At 63.7% G+C, this 11,441-nt stretch overlaps 1 protein-coding gene across 1 annotated transcript; it reads left to right on the top strand.

Annotated features, from left to right (window-relative positions):
- The first annotated feature begins 501 nt into the window (after nt 1-501).
- UBALD1 (UBA like domain containing 1) lies at nt 502-11,046 on the top strand. The gene is made up of 3 exons (XM_068908639.1): nt 502-766; nt 7,897-7,956; nt 9,358-11,046. Exons 1-3 carry the CDS (start codon nt 659-661, stop codon nt 9,676-9,678), a joined length of 489 nt encoding a protein of 162 aa, XP_068764740.1. The 5' UTR covers nt 502-658; the 3' UTR covers nt 9,679-11,046.
- The last annotated feature ends 395 nt before the right edge of the window (nt 11,047-11,441 follow it).

Raw genomic sequence — 11,441 nt, 5'->3', positions numbered from 1 at the left:
GCGCCCACAGCGCGACCGTTGAAGGGGGGGAGAGAAGCCGTTGGGGGAAGCGCGCGACCGTTACACCCCCCCCCCCCAACCCGCCGCCCGCCCCGCGCACGCGCGCGCGCTCCAGCCCTGGCGCTCCCCGCGGCCGCTCCCCGCACGTCAACAGGAAACCGCACGCGGCCGACTGTAAACACCGCGAGCCCCCTCCGCGCCCCCCCCGCGCGGCCACGTGACCGGCCCCGCCCCAGCCGGGCCCGCCCCCACCTCCCGTTCATTGGGGGCAGCAGCGTTGTTGACCATATATGGTCAGGTACTACCACACCGCTGGCGGCGATTGGTCCTCTTGGCGAGTCACTCAGGACGCGTCGGCCTCTGACGCCGAAATGCAAACAAAGCGAGGGCTGCCGGGAGTCGTAGTCCCTGCGGCGGCGGCGTGGGGGGGCGGCGCGGGCGGGGGGGCGGGCGAGAACTACAGCTCCCAGGGGCGGCGGCGGCGCGGCGCCGCCCCGCCCCGCCCCGCGCGGCCGTCGGCGGGGCTCGCCGGGCGCCGTGAGTCAGTGCCCAGTAAACATTGGCGTGAGCCGCGCCGGCTCCGCGATGGTGGCGGCGCCGTGAGGGGTTTGGGGGGGGGAGGGGGGAGCGGCGAGCGCGGCGGGGCCCGGCCGGGACCATGGACGAGCTCAAGCACCAGGTGATGATCAACCAGTTCGTGCTGACGGCGGGCTGCGCCGCCGACCAGGCCAAGCAGCTCCTGCAGGCGGCCCACTGGCAGTTCGAGGTGAGGCCGCCGCCGTGCGCGCCGGGGCCGCGGCTGCCGCCCCCCTCCCTTCACCCCCCGCCCCCCCCGGCTCGGAGCCGCGGGCGCGGCCCGCCTCAGGCGGGGCCCGGGGAGGGCCGCCCCGCCCCTGCCCTGCCCTGCCCTCCCTCCGCGGGGGCGGCGGGGCGCGGCGCTGCCCCCACCCCCACCCCCACCCCCGTGGGCGGCCGTGGGCGCCGGGACGTGCGCGGCCGGCCCGCGCGTGGGCTGCGCTAGCGCGGGGTCGTGCTCCGCCTGGGGCGGGGGGGGGGAGCAGCTCCTCCGCCGCGGTGGGGGTGCCCCGGCGTGCGTGGGGGGGCGCCCCACGAGGCGAGCCCCGCTCCGCTGTGACACGCAGGTGGGCCCGTGGGTGCTGCGCTCGGGGGTGCTGAGCCCCGCATCCCCGCCGCGCGGAGCGGCTGTGGGCTGGGGAGCCCCGCCGTAGCCTTTCCCACGTCCCCTGCCTCTGAGGGTCTGAATGCTTAGGCAGCTGTGGGAGAGGAGACTTTGTAGGTCAAAGCTCTCCTCGCCCCGGATGTCTTTTTCCCTCTTGCTCAAAAGCAGGATCCTCCGCGACGTCGGTGGCAGCGAGCGTCGCGCGTGGGGTTGGGCTCGCAGGCGGGGGGCGCGCCGCGGCTTCGCCTCCACGCAGACCCCTGCAGCTAAAGCGTTGGGAGCAAAGCGGGGAGTGCGGCGGCTGTAGCAAGCAAAGCCCTTTCTAAACAGGATTTCCCCCCCCCCTCCCGCAGCCCCAGCAGCTCCGTAGTCTGGAGCTGATGGATTTGACGCTAATGGCACCTTTAGAATTGAAGTGCCCGTTTCTGTGATGCAGAAGGAGGTCTGAGTCAGTACGGGGAGCAAGAGATTCGGCTGGTGTTTGTCTGTGCGGCTAGGGCACCTCTTGCTCAGCACGCCGTGCAGCCCTGGTCTTTCAAAGCGTCGCCAGCAGGCCTCGGAGACGTTATTCGGCGCTCGTTCCCTAACGTGACGACTGTCAGATGGAGCAGACCTAGAGGCAGTTCATTGCTATGCAATCCGTGTGCAGTTACGAGATTTCCAGATGCTAAATGGGAAGCTGGCGTTCAAAGCCGAGCGGGCCGTGTCCGAGGAGCGAGCGGGTGGGGGCGTGGGGACATGCGGAAAGCCGAGCAGACGCTCCCGCCCGCCCGTGCCCAGCTGCCCGCCGTACACCTATTTGTTTAATGGCACGTTCTGCTTAAAGGGATCTCGGTTCATGGTGGACGCGGCCCGTGTGTAACGCGCTGCCTTTTTTGTTTACTAATACAACTTGACAGTAGCCCTCTGAGACTGGTAAAATCAGCTTCCGCCACCTCTGTGCGTGTTGTAAAAGAGCCGGGAACGGGTGACAAAAGTTGCTTCCCTTTGAAAAGGCATTTCGCAGAACTTTGCCACCGTTTGGCGAGTTGCACAAGTACAAACAGCCGTCTCCTGCCGGTTTGGCACTCACATGACTCAGAGGAAGCTCAGCTGTAAACAAACGCGCTGTGATGAGCAGTTACCATGTTCCCACTCACTTTTGGTGAAACGGTCAGATAATTCCCTTTGCAAAATGGCCGCTGGGCATGCCTTCTTTGGGGAGCTGTGCTGGGGAGGGGTTGTCTCCTGCCTCCAGAGTGCTCTCACCTCTTGGTCCTGGATGTGATATTCGCAGGCCTTTTTAAAACTCTAGCATGGGACCCATTTGCTGGCTGGCCTGGGTCTGCAGCGGGTATAATTTGGTGGAGTTCAGGCGAGTTCGGTTCTGACTGACCCTGCCTTCACTCGTAGCCTCCTTGGTTTCAAAGCGCCGCTCCTGGGGCGCGGGGTGAGTCAGAGCAGCTGACCTGCGCGCTGAGGACGCGCTCCTCCGGCTCTCCCCCGTAAGCCCGCTGCGTGCCGCGAGGAGAGGCGTTCCTTGGCCCCGAACGTGCCGCGAGACTGTCGTCGCCCTGGCGCTCGGCGCGGCAGCTACCTGACGGCGTCGCTGGAGCGAGCTAGGCAGCCTGGTGGCGAGGCAGCAGGAGCGAGGTTCCCCAGCTCTGCTCCTCCGGCGTGGCCGGGGCACGCTTAGCAGCATCGTCGTGCCGGCCCTTTCCTATGTGAGTGCGCTCCGTGCTCCCGCCTTGCGCCAGGGCTGACGGGAGCCGGGGAAGGCCGTGTGGGACCGTGAGCAGGAGGGAGAGGGAGGCTGGGGCTGTGGAGGGTGAAAGGCTTCTTTGGGAGCCGGGGAAGGCCTGCGTCCCTGTGGACGGACACGTTTTTCTCCGCTTCCTTGGTGGCGAGCCCGACCCGCTCGCGGAGCTTGGTGGGGCGGCGGTGAGCCTCTGGGCTCCCCCCTTTCTTACTCCGTCCCTGAATTCCCAGGTCTGCCTGTTCCCTCCAGGGCACTCGGGTGTAGCAGGAGCTGCCATGCTGCAGGCCGCGAAGCAGCCGCTACCCTTCTGCGAGCAGAGCCCTCTCCCCTTAGGGGGCTAGGAGTCGCTCTTCTAAGCGAAACCCGGCCGGGCTTTGGGCTGGTGGGACGCTGACTTTTTGGGACCGTGTTCCAGTCGCCTGTCCTCAGGCTCGCTCTACTTTGGGGCTGCGCTGGAGCCGTTGCAGCTGATGGGGGAGGATGCCGTGTGGGCTGCGGAGCGGTTTTGCTGTGCTCAGTGTGTCCTGCTGGCCCTGGCAGCCAGGAGTTTGCACTGGGCGGAGGAGGAACGCGATCCAGGGCAGTGCATGCAAGCAGGGCAGGAGGCTGGGAAGCTGCTCGAGGGATACGGCCACCGTCGCTGCAGCGCAGGGCTGATCAAAGCCCATGCCGTATTCTGGGGCCTGACAAGGGAGCCGTTTATTTTGCAGAAACGTTCCTTCATCCCCAGGGAACAGGGTAGCTTGTGGATTGCCTCCCCGGCTCTTCCACTTGCTGCGGCTTCACTCCTGTCTCGCTGGGAACTGGGGCAGGCTTTCTCGCTGTGTTCGGCGTAGCTTGCAGCTCTCGCAGCGCCATGGGCTTTGCCGTGCTCTCGGGGCCGGGCTGCGGTGTGTGTGCCAGCAGGAACGGCTGTGCCAGCCCAGCCTGCTGGCAGCAGGCTGCTGTGGATCGGAGGGGGAGGTTTACAGGGCAAAGGAGGCGAGTCGGTGTCTTTGGGCGAGTGCTGGCCCTGCGCCTCCGGGTCACAGGTGCTGGCACTTCTGGAGAAGGCGGGAAAGCCAGTGGGTATCTCCACCGTGGCCAGAGTCGAGCAGGCTTCCTGGGAGAGGTTTGCAGAGTCTGAGGTCGGGGGCTGAGCTGTGGATGAGGCTCCTTCTGAGGCAGAGGAGTATTAATTGGCTTTGCTGTGCACTGATTGCCCCTGGGGCTGCTGGGGAAGAATACGAGGACGTCAGCTTGTAAAACAAATCCTTGATTCCTGCCTTTGTGCTGGTAACTGTAGTGTCTCTGTTCAGTTTAGTGAGGTTGTGTCAGGTAAACGTGAATGAGCAAGAGGAGAAGCAGATAGGTGTCTCGCTCTGTTTGTTGTGTGTATGGATGGATTTCTACTTTCTCTTATCATTGATTTATTTATTTTTTGGAGCTCCATTCCCGTTCCTTTGTGGTGCAACGGCAGGGTGCCCCAGGGCTGCTCCAGCAACGCTGCTGCCCCTGCTCACCCTCCCTGCTCCCTGATCTGCTGCACAGGCAGTGAATGCGGTTCACCCACACACGGTCACCTCCAGCGGAGATGGGAGCAGGCACAAGTGCAACTCGGGTAGCAGCGGGTCGGGGATGAAACAGCGCCCGCAGTCCCACCTGAACGGCTGCAGGGGGGTCATGCTCTTTCCTTCAGGCTGAGCTTGTTCTGCACAGCACCCCGATCTCCTTGCATTCATTTCCCTGCCAGGCTCCCTGCAAGCTGTCCTCCCTCTGACTCTGTCACTGCAGGCTCCTTCTGGCATCCTGGCTGGGTCTCTGTGCGAGCTGCCTCGTGTGATGCTCCCTTTATCGCGTGCCAGGGAGGAACTCGGCGGCCTGGTCACCTGCCAAGCATGGGCAGACGGTAGGTGCTGGGCTGCTGTGCTCCTGGCCGTTCTGCCCGCGTGCGCCCAGAGCCCTCCCCAGACTTTGGAGGGGGTCGGATGCAATCTCCAGTAATTCTTCCCAGTGGGCAGAGAAAACGCTGCAGCCTGTGTGTGGCCTTGCAAGCTCAGCCAGCGACCTCGCTCTGCGAAAGAGCCCCTGCGTCCTCTGCCAGGTAGCACCGCAGCTGAATTGTGCCTCGCAGGAGCGCAGCCGGTCCTGCTGCTGCTGCTGCCTGGGGCAGAGCTCGCTGCCACCAGCCTCCCAGCTGCCACCGCCGGCACGGCCGGGGCAAGGGCTGTGCAGGGCTGAGCTACGGAGCAGGCTCCTTCTCGAATAGAAGAGCATTAATTGGCTGTGTAGTGCACTGATTGCCCCTGGCACTTGTGACGCTGGCTGGAGACCAGGTGGCATCAGCAGCTTTGGTTACGTGCGTGGCCCTGGAGCCCTGTGTCACCGAGGGGAGGGGCGCACAGGTCTCCTATGCGCTTGGGTCGAGGCAATTGCAAGTCCTGGCCCCCCTTTGGAAGGCGGTGACCGCTCTCTGAAGTCGGCAGGATGCGGGATGGTGAAATGCAAGGCCCCCAGCGGTGGGCACGGTGGTGAGCAGAGGAGTTGCCTCCGTCACTCTTGGAAATAGGCGGCTTGAAGGGAGGAGACGCAGCGTTTTATGCAGAGGGGCCTATGGTTACAGTGGGCTTCTTCCATCCAGCTTGCGGCTTTCATCCTCCACTTTCTCCTAGGACTGGCAGGATGGGTGGGCAAGTCAGGGAGAGAACAGGGACCTCCTTTGCCCCAGTCTGCCGACGGCGCAGTCTCGCATGCAAGGCCGCTTGGAGAACAGGCGCACAGAGCAGATGTAATCAGCTTATGGTATCTGGCTGTGCCCACGCCTCTGTGTTTCCCATTCACTTTTTTCCCCCTTTCTTATCACATTCCTTGCTGTTTGAGAGATAGCGTATGCAGGTGTCGACATCGGACCTCACCCAGGACGAAGGGTGGTGCAGCAGCGGGGGTGTTGCTGTCTTAGAAGTGTCCGTGTCTCCGTCAGCCGTTTCCTTGATTCTTAGCTGTGTGCAGGCCTCTTCGGACCACCCTGATCTCCAGGGCTTCAGAGACCCCCTTCCTGTTTTATAGCTGTCACTGAAATCAAGCAGATCCTCCCACGGGTGTCAAAGGCCCTCTGAAGTCTTGGGCTGGCTGGATGCGAGGTTCGGTTGTTGTGCTAATAAAGACAGACATGCAGCTGTAGCGGGGAAGATCCTTGCCAGCCTAGCTAGGACTTACTCCGAGTTTTGGGACCTACCAGAATCTACAGCAGTAATTGCCTCCCCCACTCAGATCTGGATTGTTTTAAGTGTTTTGTTCACAGGACACAACAACAAGGTAATGTTCCTGGCTGCTGCATGGTCTTGCCACTAGCCTTGTACCAACTTAACCATAAACCCCCGTGTGAATGGCCAGCACGGGGTCTCCCGCTCCCCGGTGGTGCTAGCACAGCCCCGTCCCATCCCTCCCTGGGCAGGCCTGCTCACCCGGGGCTTAAGCTTTCCAGACCCTGCTGGCCTGGTGTCTTTTGGCAGATGAGTTTTCCAGCACATCGGTGAGCTGAACTGACTTGCTACCGTTCATCCTGGCTGTAGGTGTGACACAGAAGTGCCTGGAGCGTGTGGCTGTGGGCACCAGGAGAAAGGGCGAGTGGGACGTCTGTGTGGCGGAGGCAGGGGTGGGACTGCGGCTGCCGCCGTTACGGTGGGGTCACGCAAGTGAGACCTCCCTCTGCTCCGTCCGAGCGTCTGAGCTGCTTGGGTAACACCAGTCATCAGCTTGTGGACAGGGAGCAAAGTCACCGGTGGTGGGGCTGCAGCCCCGTGCCTTGCACCCAGCTCCCTAGACCTTGCAGGCCAGACCGCTCTGCTGCGGGGCTGCTCCTGGGAGCGGTTTGAGCTGAACGGGATCTTATTCTCAAACGAGAACCGAATTTGAAACGCTACTTTGAAGTTGCTGTGGAACCTAATCTGCAGCTGAATTAAAAACAGTGTTTTCTGGTCGTGATTCAACTAAAACCTGCCACAGAACGTGAGGCAACTTCATCTTTGCAAGTCCTGCATCAATCCAGCCCCACTGCCTGCCATATCCCTCACTGTCTCCGCTGCTTCCCACCCCTCAAACCCAAGCCTCCCCACCAGCCTCTGGCCTTCCCTACCTGCAAACCCCCCTCGTCCTGCCGGCCTGCCCAAGCTTGAACTGCTTGTGGCATGTGACATAGTTACCAAACAATTACTGAAATGAACTGGAAACCAACCAAAATTATGTCAATCATAACTCTCCCCAGTCCGGAACTGAACTGAAAAATTCATTGGTGTATCTGGTGGGCAGAGTCCCGCTCGCTATCTCTTGTAGCCCAGACCTTGGGGATCTCCCAGTGGAAATACGGTGACCCTGATATTGCCTGGTTAAAGATACCCATCTAACCATTTCCTGCTCTGCTTCCCCTGCTGGGTTGGGATTTGGTATCCCTCCTCTCTCGGCTCAAAACAGTTGCAGAACGTTGCTGTGAGTTGTGAAATGCCTGCTGAGGTCCGCTGCAGAGGTGGCTGCGTTTCCGCCATGAGCACAGTGAGCTTAAGTACGCGTGGTCTCCGGCCGGCTTGGTGGAAGCAGACGGCAAGCGCAGCTCGCTGCTTAGCACCGCGGGAGCAGCTGCATGCAGCGCTCCCTCCGATGAAGGTCAAGAGACCTCGGGGCCAGGGCTGTTTCCTGTGGCTCGTGCTGGCTCCAGGGCAGGTGGTAGCTGGGTGCACGGACCAGCCCCCCGGGACCTGTTTTCGATTGTCTTCCCAGCTTTCCTAGGAGGTGGCTGGCAGATACGAGACCCCAGGGTGAGCAGCCTGGCCCTGAGTCACGGGCCGCTGGGCTCTTGCGCCACGTGCGGACGCGTCCTCCCCAGCGGAGAGCAGGGTGGAGCAGGCTTGGGGGCAAGGGCCTTGCAAAGCCTGCTGTGCGCAGGGGTGAGGGGGGCACCCTCTTTGCGTGCCAATGATAACACCTTCTCCTTCCTTTTTTGCAGACTGCTCTCAGTGCTTTTTTCCAAGAAACAAACATCCCCTACAGCCACCACCATCAAATGGTAAGTGCCTCCCCGCTTTTTCAGCGCTCGCCTGGAGCGCGGTACCAGCTGGCGGGCACTTCTGGGCTGTTGCTAATGGCCAGCGTGCTGCTTCGCAGTGCTGGGCGCGCAGGCCTGGCTGGGCGCTGGCAGAGCTGCCGGCCGAGGCAGGTTGTCCTGGAGAGCAGCCGGGCTGGGCTGTTTCAGAGCTGCCCGTGGCTGCTGGGCCAGGCCGCGCTGCGTGGCCGGGCGCTCTGGGCTGTGCTGGCCGCCCGGCGTGGGGCAGACGATCAGAGGGAGGAAACTGCCGTGCAGACGTCTGCGAATACAACTTGGGCTGGCTGCAGCGGGGGGGCTGGGACAGGGGATGTTGATGGGGACTGTCCGTCCGTCGTGGCTGCTGCTGCTGCTTCCTGAGGTTTCCTTGTCTCTTGAGGGGCAGAAAGCAGCCGCGTGGAGGTGGACAAGCCCATGGCAGCCTACCCCTAGGCTCTAGCTTTGAGCCTGGCCCTCCCTTCGCTGTTGCTTGGCCTTCCGGGTCAGGCGTCCTCCTGCTGGCGAGCCCTGTTGTGTGTAGTGGGACAGCGGGTCTGGGGGTGCCCTCAGGGCCCTGCAGAGGGAGTGGGGCTTCCCCTCAGAGTGGGACAGTCCAGGAGAGCATCCTCTGGGCATGGCCAACAGTCTAGACCAGTGCCAGCACAGCAGGGAGAGGCCGGGGAGGCCCCAGAGCACACGACTGTCGGTGTGCGCGCTGGAGTGAGAGCGTGCAAACCCCTGGCCCCGCCGGGACATGCCTCTACTGCACCCACGTGCGTGTCTGGAGGTGTGTACGCGTGCAAGAGCACGCCGAGGCATGGGTGCTGCAGGGGCCCAGCTGGCCCCCGGCTCTGCCCCTTTAACTCTCGTGCCTGGGCAGCCCATAATCTGCCAGGGCAGATGCGTCCTAGGGATTTGCTGGCTGCCGTGGCCTCGTTTGACTCCGTGAGACACTTGGGGATTTGGAGCATGCAGCCAGCGCGCAGAGCAAACGCCTGGCGGGGCCTGAGCGCGCCCAGGCTGCGGTGGGGCAGCGGCGGCTGCGGAAGGGCCGTGGGGCAGGGGCCAAGCCCGAGTCTCGGGCCTGCCCACCAGGCTGGCGAGCTGCAGGTCCCAAGTGGCGCAGGGGCCAGCGGCTCGTGGAGCAGAGGGAGTCTCCAGCGCGGCCAGGTGCGGGAGTGAGCGGGAGTTTGTTGCTGGGGCTCAGCTGTGGGGGCTGGTCGCGGGGCGGGGGGACCACGGCGGCATGCCACGCTGGGGGGGGAGCGGGGCCTTGCGCTGGGCGGGAGGTGACACGACGGAGACCCCGAGCCAGGAACGAGTCGCCTCACCCCGTCCTGGGGCTGGCGCCGCTGACCCGCTCGCTCTCTCTCTCTCCCCCCGCAGATGTGCACTCCTGCCAACACGCCGGCCACGCCGCCCAACTTCCCCGACGCCCTCACCATGTTCTCCCGCCTCAAGGCCTCCGAGAGCTTCAACAGCAGCAGCCCCGTGGCCTCCATGGCGACTTCGCCGCCGCCCCCGGCCCCGCCGCTGCCCCAGCACGGGGCCTTCAATCCCGCCTGGCCCGCCGCCTCCCCCCCCGGCCAGCAGCAGAGCATGTGGACTCCGGCCCCCCCAGCGCAGCCCGCGGGCTGGCCTGCCGCCGTCTCCCAGCAGGCCACGGCAGAACAGAAGGCCAACGTGACCATGGAGGCAGAGAGATGAGGCCACAGCGGAGAGCGAACACGGCAGGGACCCCTGCGTATATATATATGCATATATATATATATATATATATTTTCCCCCCCTCCCTGAAGAGGAGAGGAACTCTGCTGCCAGGGTGTCTGGCAGCCACAGAGACACACAAGCAAATAGCTGCCTTGCATGGGTTTGGTTTGAAGTAGTTTTTACTTGTCCTAGAGCTGACCGGAGCTCCCCAGAGACAGTGGGAGGCTGCGTGGGACGCGCGGCCGGCGCTGGCCTCCACCTGGGACCCTGCTGTGGTCGGGCTCTTGGGGAAGGAGCGCCTCTCTGCTCTCTTGGGCCACCGGAGTTTGCATGCGAGTGACTTGCGGAGGAGGTCCCTTTCTCGTGGCGCCCCCTCCCTGGCCGCGCAGGCTGGGCCGCCCCGGCACGCAGAACGGATTGCGCCCGAACGTGTCCCCCCCCTCCTTGGCCCCGTGCGACCAGCTTGGGGACGGACACCCCATGCGTTTTGTTTTTCCTAAGGGGGAAGACGAGAGCAAGCGCCGTTTCTGCTGGGCCGGGGCCTGCGCCCTGCCTGTGCCACGCTCGCCGGTGAGCAGGGCTAGGGGACGCCGACTCCTGGGGAGATGCCGAGCGCCTCGTTTTCTGTGGACCCAGCTCGCCCCTCCGGGAGCCCCTCGTGATGGGGAGCGGGGGCTGCCGGACGGGGTGAGCCATGAGCAGCCCGGCTGGGCTAGCACACCGTCCCCTCGCCCTCCTGGGGGGGCGTTTGCCCAGGGGCTGTTTGCATGACACAGTGTAACCCTAGAGACTGGGCTCATTTTTAACCCCTCTTGTTCTTTTCTCCTGGTGGCTGAAAGTCTATCCAGACGTGCCGCAGCCGCTTGCAATACACGCTCTTCTGCTTTGAACCTGGTGTCTCTGCTTCGTTTGCAGCAGCAGTGGCAGGTGGGGAAGGCTGGCCTGGGCCTGGGGTGTCGCAGGATCCCCGCTCCAAGTGGCTCTGAGCATGGACAGCGTCAGAGCTGGGTCCAGCATCTTCTCCTCTCCTCCCACCTGTACGTGGGCTGCTCCAACCACCCCGTCCCAGCTGCGCAGTGACTGTCGGTTGCCTTTGGCCAGGCGCGTGCAGGGCTCAACGCCAGCGGGGGCCGGCGCAGTCCTGCCTGCAGCCCCGCTGCCTTAGCCGTGGGCAGGAGGCTGCAGCTGTGTGGCTGCCGAGCTGGGCTGGTGGCAGGATTGGTAGCACGACACCCACCGATCCCAGGTGTCTTGCCCTAACCTGGCTGCCATCCCCATATCCATCTGCTTGCCGGTCAATAATTAATTTCCATCTCTTATTTGTGTTGCTAAAATAAACATTGTATGAGTGATGGCTGCACTGGGGCCGCATCTCCCCAGCCTCTTGGAAGGCCTCCATGGAGGCTGGGCAGCAAAGGCTGGAGCTGGGCGCTTGCCGGCGTGGGGTCGTGCCCCAGGGCTGCATGGCTCAGTCCTGGCCCGTGGGGCAGACCGGAGCGGGCCGAGCCAACAGCACCCTCAGCAAGCTGGGGCTGCAGGTGCCGTATGCCAGCTCCCTCGGCCAGGTCCAAGCTGAGTGCGTCATGGCCAGCACGTAGTCCTGCTGGGAGCAGGGACCGCGTGAGGCACGGGGTGCAGGGCACAGAGACCACCTGTGGGGCTGGGGAGGCGCAGGGAAGGGAGCTGTCCCTGTCCTCAGAGGGAGGCGCCTGCCACTGAAATGCAGGTGGAGCCAGAGGTCACCAAGCATGGAGGCGTTG

Source organism: Struthio camelus, chromosome 15, assembly GCF_040807025.1.
Source record: "Struthio camelus isolate bStrCam1 chromosome 15, bStrCam1.hap1, whole genome shotgun sequence".
Lineage (NCBI taxonomy): Eukaryota > Metazoa > Chordata > Aves > Struthioniformes > Struthionidae > Struthio > Struthio camelus.
This window is presented reverse-complemented; position numbering and strand designations above follow the sequence as displayed.